Source organism: Acanthochromis polyacanthus, chromosome 13 (assembly GCF_021347895.1).
Source record: "Acanthochromis polyacanthus isolate Apoly-LR-REF ecotype Palm Island chromosome 13, KAUST_Apoly_ChrSc, whole genome shotgun sequence".
Lineage (NCBI taxonomy): Eukaryota > Metazoa > Chordata > Actinopteri > Pomacentridae > Acanthochromis > Acanthochromis polyacanthus.
This window is the reverse complement of record NC_067125.1, coordinates 8,638,220-8,656,367: the sequence shown is the minus strand read 5'-3', so window position 1 is coordinate 8,656,367 and position 18,148 is coordinate 8,638,220. Positions and strand designations below refer to the sequence as shown.

General features: G+C 43.6%; 1 protein-coding gene across 3 annotated transcripts in view; it reads right to left on the bottom strand.

The window, feature by feature from the left end:
- Positions 1–18,148, bottom strand: part of epha4l (eph receptor A4, like) — a 63,402-nt gene that overhangs the window by 31,183 nt on the left and 14,071 nt on the right. For all 3 annotated transcript variants that reach the window (XM_022222527.2, XM_022222534.2, XM_051957862.1), the window contains exon 4: positions 5,397–5,552. In XM_022222527.2, coding sequence (XP_022078219.1) covers positions 5,397–5,552 — 156 coding nt within the window. The remainder of the gene's footprint in view (positions 1–5,396; positions 5,553–18,148) is intronic.

Here is an 18,148-nt window from a genome sequence, read left to right as displayed (position 1 = left end):
AAAATGTACTTTGTGCCGTGTATACTGTCATCATGCCACAAATCACAACAAAAGGAAAACAATTTAGGGTTTTTTTTATTTTACAGTAACTTAAACAAACCTGGAATCAACATGAACAGCATTTTTTAAAGGCCACATGTGTTATCAATACTGAAAAAATGATAACTCCAGATGTTTTACTCCTAACATGTTTTTCTCAGTACTTATCTCCTCTCTGCTTTGCGTAAACACATCCTGCAGTTCAGCTGAAAAGACACAGAACTGCTGTTACATCACTGTTGGTTACTGCTGAGTGAGAAAGCTTTCTGTATGTATGATAAATAGAATAATTCTAGCGATTTTTCAAAGATACCAAGCCAGTCAAATCTACGGGTTGGTTTTGAGGTTCAGAGAGTTAATAAATAGGCTTTAGACAGAGCCAGGCCAACTGCTCCCTCTGCTTTCAGTCTATAAACTATGCTAAGCTAACTGGATCCTCTTATTTATTTAGGATACAGACATTAAAGTGGCACCAATCTTCTCTTCTCACTCTCCCAAGAAACCACATAAGCATACTTCTAAACAAGTCCTGTACTACAGTCATGAAAACAGATTTCAGTAAGAGTGTGTGCACTGGCAGGTGTGTGTGTAATCACCTCGCAAAGATTATTTTGTTTGTTTGTTGCTATGACAAACAAGGCAACGGCACTATATAACTTTATGGTTAAACACATTCCACCACGTCCTGCGTTTTACACACACACACACACACACACACACACACACACACACACACACACACACACACACACACACACACACACACACACACACACACACACACACACACGCAGACACACACACACTACCTCGGCTGTACCTGTCGCTCTCCAGAATGCACCACTGGGAGCAAGGGAGCGTGGGAGAGCCGTCGGCTGTGACTGACACCCGGTAATTAATCCTGGATGGCAGGGAGAGACGGGAGCACAACGCTCGTGCAACCTTCATACAACGTTAGCTCAACATGGCCTTAAAATTCCCTCCTCTTACGGGAGAAACCCAGAGAGAGACGTAGAAAGTTTCTCTTCAAAAAAAAGTCTCCCTCCTCTTCTTTTCCGTTCTTTTATGGCCTTGCAATTTGCTCAGAGCTTTACTTCTTGCTTTCCTGTCCCTCCTTTGCTTCCATTTCTCCCTTTAATCTGTCTTTCTCATTTTTCCTCCACTCCCATTCTCCATCCCTCCCTCCCTCTCCTCCCTCTCCTTCTTTCACCCCTCTCTCTTTCTGTCTCTTTCTATCAGTAACTGTTCGCCGAGTGTTGCGCAGGACCAGTTAGAGAACTGGCTAAATTGGCCAGAGCATCGACCTTGCTATTACCATCCGGCTGGGATTCATTCAATGCCCCCCTCGAGCCCTCGCTGCACTGCGTTCATTCCTCACTCCGTCCCTCCCTTTTCCTCCACAAAACCGCCACTAAGAAAACTGGGAAAAAATCTGAGAAACACATCAAGGGCCAGCAGAAACCCCAAACTGGAGAGCACCCCCTCCATATAACCTGAACATAGCGGAGCAACCAGCTCCCATGGGTGTCTGTCCCTGGTCTTCATTACTGCCCAGTGGTGTGTATTTATGCTCACATACGGAGTAATGCCTATTTCTTCCCTGTATATTAATATTATAGACTAAACTGTATGAATTGGTTGAGCTGTTTCTTGTGTTGAGCGATGTTTCCTACCTGTTGAATCCATCATGCTAATAAATATTAGCATTTAAAATATGTGGAGCGAAAATAATAAAACTTTTTCTTCTTGCCCTAATTTTAGGAAAAATATAGACAAATGAAACACAGGACAGAAACCGCCATACGAAGTGTAAAGCAGTCAAAGGAAAGTAAAAGAGGTTGCAAAAACAATTGAAGCAAAACAAGGACATTTGAAAATATACCCCAAAAAGGAAGAAATAAAGAAAGAAGAAAATCTCCAATATTCTGTTTTTAAAAAGTGACATAACTCATTTATCCTGCCAGCTTCCTCAGGCAGGTTGATCCAAAGAGTGGGAGGAAAAGGAACAGACTGGCTCTCATTTCTAATCTGGAAATCAAATGTAGCTCACATTAACGCTCGATCAAAAGTACAATCGCCGCAAACTAGCGGAGATGCAAGACAGACGCTGACAGTTAGAATATGGCAGGAGAACCGGCGCTGCACACAAACGGCCGCACAGCGATGGAATTACACAACATCCAGTTTTAATCATCATCTTGCATCGCTGGAACCGCGAGCTAAGAGAGGGGGAAAGCGTTTTCAATTACCCGTACACACACACACATACAGACATGCTCCCCAATTACCAGAGATGCTGGCTCTTTCCCAGCCTGACCTTCAGCAAGGCAAACTGGGAAATGAATTTAAGAGCTTTTTTTTGCTTCATCTGCTGCGTTCTTAACTCTGAGTGGGTTCTGAGAGAAAGAGAGAGGGAGAGAATGAAAACAAAATGTGGATGAGGAGGGATGTGTGAGTGACAGTCGTAATTACAGAGCTCTAACATGTGGGTGAGAAGCAAAAGAGGGGGGAAAAAATGCACGGGGAAGGAAAACAGCAGTCGACAGACGGGGTGAGGGTTCAAAGATCAAATGTTGACCAGCTGACAAGGAGGGGCAGAGGTCGGTGAGAGTCGGCCTAATGTTCAGTTACTAACCATGGACTCAGGAATGTAGCGGAGATGGCAGCACAGGGTCCTATAAATCAGCCAAGTAATGAGCTTCGACAGCTGTTGCTTGCAGCAGCCATCGTGAAACGCGGCGCTGACTAATAAGACAACGGGGATGACCTCCCAGCTTGTCCATAAACAGGCTAGTAAATGCAGCGATGTAGACAAACAGGTAGAGGACAAGAGGAAGGACTAGCAGACTTGTTTGTACTTTCATTTTTTTAAATTTAGGAATTTTACTTAAATATCAAAGTTCAACAAGTATTAAAAGCAGTTCACGGTTATATTACAGAATAACCAATATAAAATTGCAGGGTATTTTTACCCTGCAAGTCAGGTCTCTAAAATGTAAATTGCAGCACAGTAGTAGGGATTCATAATCAACAGCTCGCTTGCTTTTTTTTTCTACTTGTTTTCCTCTTTAATTTCTATTACAGGAAGATGAAAACCTACATGTAGCTTGTTTGCTGAAAACAATATTACAAACTGAGGAGCGTCCTTTAAAAATAGAAAACACATAACAGCTTTTGAATATGTTGAAATATAAACATTTTATCAAGGGTATTAGAAATCAGGTTGTTTGTCATAATCCGTGTTTAAATATTGAATTGGATGACACTATGTAATGCTTTAGAATAATGATTCATATTGATTTACACTACCGTTCAAAAGTTTGGGGTCACCCAGGAAGTTTGATGTTTTCCATGAAAACTCACACTTTTATCCGTGTGCTAACATAACTGCACAAGGGTTTTCTAATCATCAATGAGCCTTTCAACACCGTTAGCTAACACAATGTAGCATTAGAACACAGGAGTGATGGTTGCTGGAAATGTTCCTCCGTACCCCTATGGAGATATTCCATTAAAAATCAGCTGTTTCCAGCTAGAATAGTCATTTACCACATTAACTATGTCTACACTGTAGATTTCATGTTATCTTCATTAAAAAAAACAGCTTTTCTTTCAAAAATACATGGACATTTGTAAGTGACCCCAAACTCTTGAATGGTAGTTTTTATTATATTTTTTAATTGATTATTCTACTGGTGATTTTCTCAACTGATCGCTTAATCTTTTGAGTCGCAATTATTTCTTAAAATCTAAGTAACATCAAAGTCTGGACAAACAGCCCAAACCCAAAGACATCCATTAAATTTAATGTAAGCACAGTCACAAAGCTGGAAGGGTTGTTTCTTGTAAATTGACTTTGGCACTGAAAGAAATCTGGCGTTTGTGCAAAGCCCTGGCTATAAATCTACATGTGTGACCTAAATATCAGTCTTTTCCAGAATCAGAGACTACAGCTTTAATCTAGTAATGCGACAGCTCTACATTGTTACTGTTCCATCACGTCCTCAGACATTTTCACATAAACTAAACACCCATTCTGCTGCTTTCTATTTCTGACTTGTATCCGAGTATTTGACACAAGTCCAGTGACTACATAAAAACTTTTCTACCGTCTTTGCTGAACCAAGTAAACTCTTTGCGTGTTTGGCGACAGTTGGAAATCACTGCAAAACTCAGCAGGAATCGCTACTTAGCACCAAAGACGTAGCCAAAATGGAACGATTTTAGAGCTTGCAAATATTCTACAAAAGAGCATTGTTTCTGATCTTGCACACATACTGCGCTACAGGGGAATAATTAGTTTGGTGGAAGGCAGGGGGGCAGTTCATCTCGTCGCCTGATTCAATGAACTGTTTGCTGAGTGATGAATCCACAGGAACTTGACAGAACGGCAGGCCAACTATGAGCTAACCGACTAAACAGATGTTTTGGTTGTTAAAATTGCTTTATGACACATACTCACTCATACACAAACGTCTGTCACATGTAAGCATGAATCTTGTTATTTTGCTGGGAAATGACAGTGTAGGGATTCGTGCATTATGCGGCTTTTTTCTGTTCGCTCCCTGTTTGTGTATCTTTCTACCAGAATGAACTCCCAGTTCCATGAGTCAGAGAGGGACTGAGGTCTCAGAAAGGGAAAAGGTATCATTAGGCAGAAGGATTGTTAGCAATATTTGTTATCACAGACGTGGTGAGTCAGGGGGCAGGATTGAAAGAGGCAGAATCACCGGGCGATGACTCACACCCGGATGGAGGAAAGTGAAGACACACACTGAACACCTTCCTTCAGCTTGATGCATGGCTGTATTTAGTAACTTCTCCTTTCTCCTTGGCACCTTCACCCCGTTTCTCTGTCGCATCTTATTCATTCTCTGCACACATCTCCAGCTTTCCACCTGCGCTTGTTCTCCCACCTTTTCTGTCACCTCCCCCAAACATTTTATCTATTTGTCTTTCCCATTGTTCTCGCCAACCACTGCTGTTTCGCAGTCTCTCTGCGGAAGACTGAATCTGGGATGCAGCGGTTTATACCCTCATTAGTTCTATGTCACCATGACTGATCACTAAGTACCACCTGGAATCAAAGATACCCATTAAACCAGCAGCCGCCTGCTTTATGTTCATGCAGGAGGACTGTCTGTGTGTGTGATGGGGTAATTCAGGCTGACACTGCAAGAGAGACAGATAGAATCAATGCCCATGTTTAGACGGAGGTGGTCCATCTGTGTATGTGTATTAGGGTTCTTTTCCACAATAGTGATAGGTTAGACTCAATGTAAACCACAGCCTGTCATGGGTCACTGGTATTATAAGTGTTTGTCATGTGTTGCTATGATAAATATGGGTGTACTTACGGGTGCAGGGCATGGACGCCGGGTCCGTTTCAGAGCGGAAGTATCCCTTGTCGCAGGCACAGGACGTGGAGCCCTCCCTGACGGAGTAACTGTGGAGTGGACACTTGGAACAGGAGCCATCGGTGGCCAGGGCACGGTAGGAACCAATCTTACAGGCTGAAAGAAACACAGAGAAGGGTGGGTTGGTTAGATGTGTCGACATGCAACATCACCTGGGTATTGCTTTAACATGAAATACAAGAACAGTATAGTTCCTCTCCAGTCACTGATGAAACGTATAAGAACTCATCTCTGTGTATCAATGTTACAGAAGTTTTTCCATGAAGAAAATACTATCATGCCTTAAAGTGGTATAGATGCAACTCTACACTGTCTTTTGCCACTTACAGCAGTTCGAGTAAACAATCTCACCTACAACTCTGCGCAAACACAGTAAATCTAGACTACAAGATGGTAAGTTGCAATACTGAAATAATTCAGCCATACAAGTTCTGTATGTAAGTGGAAACTGATTCTGAAGAAATAGACTGATAAAGAAAGCCCTATTCGGACAGGTGATAGGTTTGGTTCCTTTGTTCCATTTGTAATGAGACATGGATATGTCAACAGGGTAAGACAACCAAATAAGGATTATCACCAGTTTATACTTAATAGTTTAAACTTAGGTTCTAGAGAACGGGAGTTCTTCCTGCAAAGAGAAAATTTTGGCATCCCAAAAGAGATTTGAAAGGAAAACTACCTGTGCCAAAATGATGCAAATTCAGAACTCGGAAAAAAACACAGTTTTGTTAACTGTTGTTATATTTACTCAAGCATAATTGACATTTTTGTTTCTCAGATGGTTAGAAAATGGTTAGAAAAACAGGAAGTGCATTTTTTTTCAAATATAGACAGGCTCACTGCCTTTACTGTAAAACCGTAAGGGAAGTATTCACATTAATCCTCTAGGAACCATAGAGGTCTTTGGAAAAACTGTCTGGGAATCCATCCAATAGTTGTTGAGATATTTCAGTCAGGACCAAAGTAGTTGGCTAACCAACAGAGGAGCAAATATAACTGAAGTACATGAAGCACAAATGAAGTTGTTTTAAGTGTCTAAGGTTTTAGTTATAATACATGTTGCCATAACACTGCACTTGACATCCTTTTTGTTTCCAGTGGAAGAAAAGAAGAGAATGCTGTGATCTTGACCATTTCACCCCAATTAGCAACAAGACAACAATGTGTTGCCGAGAGGCTATTACTTCACTCGCCAATCCCTCCTCCTCCCCTCGTCTTCATCTTCCGTCTTCAATGCTTTCTCCCTTTTCACCTTTCTCACGAATCTGCGTTCTATTATCAAAAACAACAGAACAGGAGTATAGGGTGCTATTTCCTCTGACAAAAGAGAAGATCAGATAACTACCTCTTGTCTTTTCTCACAAATTTAAGCTATGTTCCGCTGGCAAGCCTTGGAGCTGCAATGAAACCAGAGCCGTTGGCATTTCAGACCATTTAACAAACAATGCCACCACACTTGGCACACCAGGAGCTCTGTCACTCTCACTCGGCTGTTTTCACTCTACTGCCACTAACACACACACACACACACACGCACACACACCCCAGTCTGAAATGGTAACCTAAGTGACACTATTCCTACTTTTGGCGACAGTGCTTGCTTTTCTTTTGACTGACAGTTTGATTGGAGGGTTCGTCTTTCAAGGAGTTTCTCCTTCGTCTATCCGTTTCTATAATGGCTGGGGAAGCCTAGTGGGGTTATATTTCACCCCCTGAGCGCTGAACCAGAAGACGAGGACAAAAGAACAATTCTCTGAGAGGTGCAGCGCAGACAGTCGCAACACCGATTGGACCAAATAACCTGTCAGTCAGCGAGGCTGCCGTGTGCTCGGCAGTGGGCGCCGAAGGGTTCGGAGGACGGAGGGCTGGTTTGGGTTGTGTTAGAGGAACTGATGAGATGTAAAACACCCACTGAAGACGGATAGGTGAATTCATACCCAATATAAGTTAGATAATTACACACTTACAGTCTGCAGGAGTAAAATAATCCTCCCTGCGCACACACACATGCACATGAAGGCCGTCTTCAAAAGCACACACACAACCCAGATCTCAAGTACATTTGAAAGGCATTTGGATCTCAATGCCACAGTCATAAATACATCAGGGGACCCTACATAGAGTCGCATAAACAAACTCCCACATCTGCTCACCACACTAGAAATCAAATCAGTGCTTATCCACGTACACCGCAGCAAGGAGGAAGTCCGTCCTCCAACAAAAACACACATTCTACCAACCGACTGACATGCTCACACATACAAACAGCAGAGGAAATCCACAAACCCCCTAAAATACTAGGAAATCCCTCTTTTGGGGACCTAATAAAGTCAGGCTCTTTACCCCGCAGCCTAGCAGCTGGATTAGCGTGGCGTGGCGTTAACCGAGCCGGGGCTAGCTGCTACCTGCTGTGCCATTCTTTGCCCATTCCCGCTCACTCAGTCAGGGCTAAATCCCTGTCGCTTCACTCGCTAATGCTAAGCTAAGGGCCTCATTGATTGTAGCCTGCAGGGGTGCATGAAGCCTCCATTTCTTCTCTTCACAGTTGCAAAAAAAAGGGAGGAGAGATTAGTTGGGAGGCGCTTTGTGTTATCTCTCTATCTCTGAAGCAATCCTTCAACGGCCGGTCTCATCACTGGAAGCAGGAGGACACTGGGAGTGGTGGGTATTGTTTAAGAGGTTGCGACCGCTTCAGGTGACAAAACACAAAGTTGCTTTCAGGGTTTGTACATGTGCGCTGACCAGGAAAGTGTGGTGGAGTTGAGAGTGGGGTCAACCAGCTGTCTGAGATGATGCCCGCATGCTAAAAGCTGTAGGGAGAGTTAATTGAGTCCCATGCTTCACAGCTTTTGGGCCTGAGCCTCTTTAAAGTCTAAAGACACAGTCTAAGAGCAGGCTACCTCAAACTGTGCACGCTTGATGAGTTTTGCGCCTGTCAATTACTAAGCTGTCCCAGGCTAACCCCACAGTCCTCCCAGGCTGTCCCAAAATTCTTTGCACAACTCCAAATCCCTGTTTGCTATAGATGTGCTCTGGCATCTTCATCTGCGTTTGAGACTGCATTTCAGAACTTGTGTTTGAAATATGATGTCAACATATGAGGGCTTGTTTATACCAGCGACTGCCCTGCAGAAAGGAACGACTGAGGGAAAAGAGAGGTCGATATCCAAGTAAAGCTGGGGAATTTGCTTCCTATTAGGAGTGTGAGGGAAGAGACCACAGTAGTGGGTGGTCCAAGAGACCGTGGCTTCACAGAGGAATCTCCCTAAGACTCGTTGGATTTATCACTGTCCGGGCCAGCCGTGGCAAACCACTCATAGACGCAAATACAGACACACATGAACACATGTGTATTTAGTTTTTATGGGATCTGAGCTGAGCAGCTTTCATCATATCCTCTCATACAGCTCTCAAAAGTCTAACCCAATTTTTCCACACCATCTTTTTTTTAGTGTCTCCGTTTTCTCCCCCGTCGCTCTCTAACTCTCCTTTATTATTTTTTACTGACTCTCTCTCTGCCCTCTATCTCCCTCTCCCACTCTCCTAGGGCTTTCTCTCGGCAGGCCTTCTTTCAGACAGAGAGGGGTTTGTCAGGTGCCAAATCCCTGAGCTGAGAGATCAAAGGCAGACAAAGAGACTGGTGACTTACTGTTCTATTCTAGAAAGGCAAAAAAATGGAATCCCTCATAGACTGGGACATCGCATTCTTCCCCTTTTCTTCCCCAGCAAGCTCTTTCACTCATTCATCCTCTTCTCTGGCTTTAGTCTTTTTTCCCTTTTGTCAGTCTTTCCCCTGCCCATCCCTTTCCCTGTTGTCTCGGAGCTAAAGCACGTTTAGAGTAAAAGGGGCAATGAGGGTGGAGGGAGAGGGTTGTGGGAGTTAATGAGTAGTTTTGTCCATGTGGTGGGGATTCTGCTGGCTGAATTGGTTGCGCCGCGTGAGGGGAGGGGAAAACGGGAACTTCTCTTCAAGACACAACCATCAATGCAGCCATCTGTAGAAAATAGGAGTGTACAAAAGCTAATGATACAATGATAGCTACCCACACGCGAGCCAACTAAAACTCGGCTAAGTTTTCCTCTGACTGGCAACAACCCACACACTAGGCTTTGAACAGCCGTCGATGCTCCTAGATCGCCGCCAAATAAAACCACATCTACCCACACACCCACCTACTCCAGCCCACCTTGAGTGACCTGTATGCAAAGCCTGATAGGCAAGCTATTCTGCAGCCTACACAACAAAGTATCCAATCCACTGGGGACTGAAAGCATGAGAGCAAACTTGCACTACAATAGCCATCCAAAAACCCGGGAATGCAACACCCAGCGCACGGCACACAATAAACGAGGCCTGCCCAGGCAGAACAATGCCTCTCTTGTAATCAAAAAAGAGAATTAAGTTCAAACTACGGCATTTTCCCTCCTTTCAAGGCCGCGCTTTATCTTCTTTGGTGATGAAAACTCGTCGCTCTTTCTTAGACATAACAGACAGTGAGCGCTCTTCAGAAGAGCGGTCTGAGGCATCCTCACAAAGCTGCTCTTTCAAAAAACGGAGCGATCAGCTTTCAGGACTTGAGGGCAAGGAGAGTCTCTCCTTCTCCTGCGCCTTGAGGAGCCAACGATCTCTATTCAACCTGCCTTTCTGCCATATCACTCTGCCTTTGTGTCTCTTTTTTTCTCCCTGTGGAAAGCAGTTTGTTGCGCAGGTGAGACTCCTACTAGAAAGGATTACTTCCAACAGTGCTTTGTTTACCCCACAGCTGCAGCCACAAGCTGGATTTACTGCCTATCCCCATTCAGATGTGAATATAGATAATAAAAGAGCATCCATATCTATACACCTGAGCCTCTGGCATATTAGCAGGGATAACTAGCTGCTGGCCGTTAGCATCTGTCACTGGAACAGCAGGAGAGTGGAGCAGGTTAACTCATTAATTCTGTCACTGGAGGTTATTAATTACCTCCGGCCCTGACGGCGACGCGCAGCCACACGGCCAGCGAAACACATCAGTGTGATGGATGAGGGACACACGGCCACCGAAACTGATCACCAAGATTGATGACATACACTCGACACACATCTTGACCTTGACCTGGCGGGGGAAAAGGTCCTGCACTAGATGTAACATCCTTTAAAATGTAAAAGCAAAAAAGTCGGGTAGTGACATCTGGCTTGACACCCTTGCTAGTGTTAATGAAGGTTTCAGACAAAAGCCATCGAGGCTAACAATGTTAATAACACACAAGCCAACCTTGCTGACAATCACCGCAGCTTTGCTAATGGTGGCCAGTGCCAGGGGGTGCAGGAGTTGCCAGCAGTTTGTCTGTCAAATGCCGGGTGATTTATAACTGTATTTCCAGCAGCACCGATCCATCACCCAGGAGCCACCCAAGACGCTGCCCTAATTAAAATGTCTGTACCTAACACATTCGAGCACCAGCCAAGGACCAGATGAGCAAAGTGCGTTGTTAAAATGAAAATTACAACAAAAGTAGAGCCGTAGAACAAAAGAGGTTATACTCCGTGACATTCTGAGGCCATCAAAATACAACAAACTGTTCCCTCATGCTGATTTCTTGGCCTTTTATCCAAATTAAACACCAGACTGCTACCGGAAATGTGATAATTTGCAGGATTTAACAAGTCACAAATGGATTTTGCTAACACTGTACAAGACCTTTCACTTAGCATACTAGCATGGTTTCTGTCTAACCATTTCCTGGTTCAATAAAGAGACATTTTTGTTAAGAATGCACTGAGGTGCCACCTATATTGTTACTGCTTGGATTGCATAACTGAAAAACTGAAATATTGTTCTGAAGGCTTCCTGCAGACCAAGGTCTGTGCGCTCTTATTGACACGTAGGCCTCAACTTCCTCCATAACTCCTGTGGCCTGGCCTTAAGAAGGAATATTAGCACAATGGTTATATCTCAAAAATCTAAAGTATTCCACCCAACCACTTCAGAACATACACGACCACTCCTTCAAAAGTGAGACACGACCTCCTGGAGGTGAATGTATGAAAAAGAATGAGACAAAAAAAAAAGCAAGAGAAGAGGATGAATACTGAAGAAACAAAGAGGAGAAACAGGACTTGAAAATGGACAGAGAAGAGCAGAGGGATGGACAGAACAGAGAGGTGCAGGCAAACAGATCCATCTTTGTTTGGTGAAACACTGTTTGACTTGGCTACGCTGGGTGGGAGCTACTCAGATTCCACTTTTGCACCCATGCCAGGTCCGCCAAGGGTGGCACCACCCAAAGCTGGGCATTGAGCCAACTGACTGAGGACCTTTTGTGACCTAAGATTCACACAGCAGGTGGGTAATGGACTATAATTCAAGGCAAACAAGGCAGAGATATATACAAACAGAGGCTTACAAACCTCTGCACACCTGCACACTCTCAGGTAGGAGCACAAAGCCCTTCAAAGGCCCTCTGGACTACACAGATGCACTTTGCAATATCGTGCATGCAAATACCCACAAACAGACATCCACCAAACAGGCTTTGTGTGAGCGCTGTAAGCACGGGGACAGCAGCGCAGCAGGGACGATGGGAGGTAAACACACTCGTATTGTCTTGGTCCAAGTTCCTCAAAGTCTGCAGGGGCTCGAGTCTCATGCTGGACGTGTGTGTCTGCTAGTGTGTGCATTTAGCATGCTTTCCTGACATTGTTTACAATGAAAAGAGCTGCATTTCAATTGAGTTATCTAAAGGTGAAAAAAAATTGGTAGTTGCGTGGGAGGTGGGGGAGTATGCTAATTTTGTTGTGCGAGGGGACACTCACATGGGCACACACCGCTAAACAATTGGGAGTTAAAGTATTCTACTTGCGGCAAGTCAAGGAGAATGGGGCAGGAAAAGGGAGGATGTGTGAGAACACACACAAACACACACTAAGAATAGGTGAAAAGGAAGAGGAAGCGATAGGGAAGCAGTCTCAATGGGGCCTCATAGCAAATTCTGTAAACAAGTGTAAACCACATGTAGCTCTGTAGGACAAATACATAACTAATCACTGCAAAGCCCCACAATGCAACACACTTAATGCACAGCTTTGTTGACTTATTATGTGTTAATTGCACATTTAGTTATTCTTGCACATTATACGGACAGGTGACAAATGAAAGGAAGAGCCTAAACCCTTGAACCCTACAATAATAGGATTCGATGGCTCTGTTAGGCTGTGGGGGCATTTTACTGACATGGATTTAAGTCCACTTGTCCTCTTTGACAGAAAAGTCACTACAAATCAATGCAGGGTTGTTCTAAGTGACCACCTTTGTCCGATGGAGAAACATTATTCCCTGATAGAGGTGATCTCTTCCAGGATGACAATACATTCAGCCATAGGGCACGAAGGGCCACTAAATGGTTTGATGAGAATGAAAATTATGTCAATCATTTGTTATGGGCTTCACAGTCACCAGATGTCAACCCAGATAGGTGATTTGTTAGACAGCACTCTCCACCAAATGCATAATGAGGGGATATATTTCGGAGGAATGGTGCTCATCCCTCCAGTAGAGTTCAGGAGACTTGGAGAATCAATGCAGAGGAGCACTGAGGCACTGAAACTATTATATCACGTGTTCAATACAAAATGAGGAAGTATGGTTTTAAAAAGGCAGTAATTTCCAGTAATTTATTAATAATTACATCAGTGAATATATATATATATATATATATATATATATATATAAGGTTCCAGACCAACTTTTTTATTTTGGTTGAAGTAGAGCACTTCATTTCTTCATTTCTTCAATTGAGGTGCACTGCTCCTTTTGCCATCGAATAAGACACATGATTCCCTTTTGTCAGTTCCTGTACACACCAGTACTTTAACTAAACAGTCCCCACTCGGTTTGCTGCAGAACACACAACTTAGACAGGTGTGTGACCAAAAAATTTCGAGTTTGTAAAAAATGTATTAAGATGCTGTAATGTCTGATTATCTAAGCTGAGTGGCTTCATCTACCTGCACGGGCTATCCAGACACACACAGACAGACCTGCTAAATGTCAGAAAAGAGAAACCTATGCAAATGATCAGTTGACCAAAATAGTCGTACACTAGAGCCTCAATATCTGACACTGACATTTAACCTGCAAAGACCAATATTAGATCAAATAAGTATCAAGCTAAATGCAGGAGTGGACCATGCGATCTAACTAACTTAAAAATGTATTTTAGATGACCTTACCCTAATGAAGCATGGCATTTGGGCTTGGTTATTAACATTTATTGCAAACTGAGATATGCAAACATTTAAAGTGAATGATCACAATATCATCATTTGAAAACTTTGGTTCACTGCACAGCTCTAAATAACCCTAAATAACCCATAGATCCACCCTCTCTGACGTGTTTTCCACAGGTGTGTGACCTCAGGTGGTTACGTTGCACCTGGAAAATTTTTGGAGTATGATGTCATTACCACGGAACAATATTGCAAATAGCTTAAAGCAAAAATAAATCTTTTTCCTCCATAATACGTAGGTAGCTTGATATCCAGATAAATATGAAATCACAAGGTTTTAACCATCGCCTGTGGCGGGGAATTTTCAAAAGACAAACAGCCCAAAATTAAAATTGGTTGCCGTTTTAAGGGAAACAGATGGTTTACTTCATCTTTCACTATTGTGGAAGAACAAAGAGGTCTTACCCGCTACCCCTGATGAACATCTAGCATGTGGCCTTTTGGATGATCAAAAAATGATGCCATAATGATAAATTCACCACAAAAAAAATGTACTTTAAGCTGAAAAGTAACTTAAGGTGGCTCTACTGCAATGCTGCAGCAAGTCAGACTACAAAGACGCAACATACACATGTGACATACAGTACAATGTCAACTGAAAGCACACACACATCTGTCAACACTTAAGCGTGTAGAAACACACATCCAAAACTTTAATTACCTAGTTGTCTGTGGTCTCGGGGGCAAGTTTAACATCAACTTTGAAGGCTTCTCAGAGGCAGCTTTCCTCGAGTTATGAGGAGGGGTTGGCAGGGGTCGACTTAGGGGTGAAAAGGAAGGTATTTTTAGGTTGTTTGTTTAGGTAATCTACTTGTAGCTCTCAGACGACAGCCTGTCTGGGGCCTCAAAACACCTTCTATTGTGCATGTGTGTGCACGTGAGGGTGTGTGTCCCTGAGAATGCTGCGCTGCTATTGTGTCTCTGCATCGAGGGCGCGTTTACATGCAGTCATATGCGCTGTGTGTGGATGTGTGAGAGTGTGTGCACCGAGCGTACACAAAAGTTTCTTGGGTCACTAGCTCTTCAGCAGCTCATGACAGCCCAATGACGGTCTGCTGGTCTCCAGTGTGGCTGTCACTGCTTTGACCTCTGACCTCTCCTGGTGTCACTCAGGCCTCACACCATCCAGACCACTTTCTCTCCGCTCTCTCTCTCTCTCTATGTCAAAACAGAAGAGGTCATTGCTGTCGTGGAAGTGATACCCCCCAACTTGAAACTGTGTCAACTCCTGTGCATATGGAATGGCTTGGCATGATGTGTGTGTGCATTCCTAAGCTAGCAGTGTATATGTGTGTGTTCACAAACTTTGCTGCTGGGTGCAGGCGTTGCCCTCTCTAACCCCAGGCTAGTTGAACCTGGCCTTGGGGGTTGGGGTGTAACAGGAGCCTGGGGTTAATGGCTGCTGCTTCGACAGGGTTACTCTGCTAATGTGTTTTAGCCTTTAGCTTTGATGTGAGGACAGACACACAGGCACAGCGATGACGGCGAGAGAAAAACAAAGGGACGGGAAGGTTAAAATACACAGCCAGCTTTGAAGTAACTGTGTGGTCACTGCGGGAAGAGGGCCAGAGTGAAGATTGTGTCTTGTGTTTTGCATTTCTTGGATTCTTCATCTTTATCCATTTCAAGTATGTCTACAGCTCCTCCTACATTTTCTGTTATCTCCTCTTATCTGTACCATTTCTATCACCACTTAAGGTGATGATCCATATTTGGCAGCTTTGTTTGTAAGTCAAGCAGCACCAGAGCCTCGCAGAGCTGCCAAAAATTTCTTCATACTTTGTTCATTCTCTTGCCTAACCAATATCACATCTCAACACACTAAATCCAAAAGATTATCACAGCAAATCATGATCCTTTAGCACAGCAAGAGCCAGTTTTCTTTGCCAAAGAGAGTTCTGCAGTCTCAGCCTCTATCTCAATGGACTGCTCAGAGGGCCGGTTCCCCCATACTCCCTGCAGTCCCAGTGAAAACAGTTCAAAGTCAGGGGAAACAGCTCCACAATACACAGAGGTGAGATTGACTGTAATATCAACCACAGCTGCCGGAGGTCGTGACACAACCACACCAGGCTTGTTCAAAGAGCCATCACCGTCTGTACCCACAACCCCCCCACTTCACCTTTCACATCTCCAGCCGTTTATCAGTGACACTGACAGAAATCAATTCATCTTCCGCTCTCCCAACACACACTTCCTCCGTCTCACACATGCACCTGGATATATCTGTGTTCTCTCGTTTGATTTCAATCACTTTCTTTTCTCTCAGTCTCAATCCTGTATGTTTTTCTCTGTTTTCTTCTCTTGCTCTTTCTTCTTCCACCTCACATACCTCCACGGTGTGAGCCTTCAAGGGATCACGTCTTTTTTTCCTTCTCCTTCCAGCAGTATTTGCCTACTCGCTGCGGATCAGGAAGGATCAAAGTTTCTAATCCCAGAGACGTGCACTCGCACGGACACACCTCGGCCTCTGGCTGGAGATCTGCAGCTTCGGATCCTCTGGCGCTGCAAGATGTCCACATCCCCAAATTACATTTCAGCTCTCCTGCAGAGAGGTTACACCTCACAGGCAACGCCATGGTGCGTTTGATCCACATGTGAGTTTGCATTTCGGTGTGCATGCGCATCACAGCAAGAGGTCTGCTACCTGATCTCAAAGTTATGAGCTGAAAGCAATAAAGGTGTCAAGTAATTCCTATCTGTCAAAGGATGGATATTTTGGGAAATGCACTTTCTTGCTAAGAGTTACATAAGAAGATCAGTGCTGCTGTCATGTCTATATGCTAAATATCAGGCTACAACAAGCAGCCAGTTAGCTTAGCATAAACACTGGAAACAATGTATATGTACCGGACTGTTGCTTAGCACAGATTTCTGGGAGGCATATGGTTCTGTGGAAACACAAACATGATATTCTCTCTTAACACAGAAAGACCACGGTAACAGAATAATGCCACAGATCTACGTCAGTTTTTTTTCCCACAGCGTGGATACTTCTAAATATTACAAAACCCCTGAGGTTCTACCATTGTTGCTACTCAGAAGAAGCCAGTCAGTAACACATTTGTTTCATGGTTGATATTGGGAACAAAACACTGTGTCACAGTTGCAGAATTCAGTCAAAATTGACCTAGAAACCAAAAGTGAAGATATTTTAACAGCTGAACATATTTTCAAGTTTTTCCAAAGAAAACACTTTAGTTATTGCTCACTGTATTAGATAGATACAGTGGAGAAAGACAGGAAATGTGGGGAATGGCATGCCTTAAAGGTCCAAGATTAGCAGGAATCGAACCAAGGACTCACTGCTTGAAGGCAACTGCACTCATGTGTTATGTGCCCTAAACACTCAGTGGCTGGCCAAGCTGCCACCTTGAAGCTACGGTAATTGCTCTGTCACTACTGACAAAGTGGATAGTCTTTGATAAAGGGCATAAATACAGTGTTGCTGTTGGAGCATATTCCAGTGCCAAGGATGTGCCAGCTTGGCAAACTGCCTTTATTAAATTCTGGGCAGCGATGGCTTGGTGGTTAAGTCTCTGGGTTACTGATCAGAAGCCCCAGTGTTGAGCGGGGCACTTGAGCGGGGTCCTAAACCGTATATTCCCCAGGGGCAGTTTATCATGGCTCACTCTGTGCTGGGATATGCAAAAAAAAAAAATAAAAATTCCACTGTGCTGTAAAATATTTGTGACAAATCAAGGACTCTTTTTCTATAGAGTTGGCCAAGCCCTGCACAATTCAACCTGGATGTAGTTTAGATGTTTTCAACCTAAGTGCACCTTTAAATGCCAATTCATGTTTTGTGCATCTGCAAGGGCCTAAAATTGGTCATCTACTTACGTACAAAATGGTCCATGTGGACCTCTCCAAAATTTGTGGCCATTGGGAGATGGTGCACACGCCAGGAAACAAATGGAGCACAAAACAAATGCTTCTTAAGAGGAGAGACAAGGAGAAGAGATTTTCAGTCATTCATAACTTGAGAAGTCATTGGAGGTTCCATTGACAGAGCCCAAACAAAGTAGGGAGCACTAAATTCTCCAGAAATCTGTGATATGTTCACCCAGTTAACACATCTCAGAAATAATCACACTGACACAGACCTACAGCCAATCTGTAAGCAGTCACAGCTAGCCTTTCAAAAACATCCATAATGTGACCAACATGCACGTATTGTAGAATGAAAAGAATCGCTCTGTTAAAGTCAACATCGTCATGTAGAAACCATAAATTGACCTTAAGCCATAGCTGATGCCTCTCCTCAGGCTTTTATGTACACAAGCTTCAACTTTTATCTCTTTATCAACAAACTACTTTCATCTCAATGCATCAATTCATCTTCTGAGTTGTTGATTTAACCAGGACACTTGTAAGTCCATTTCACCCAACTCATCCAGCAATGTCCATATCGAACACGGCT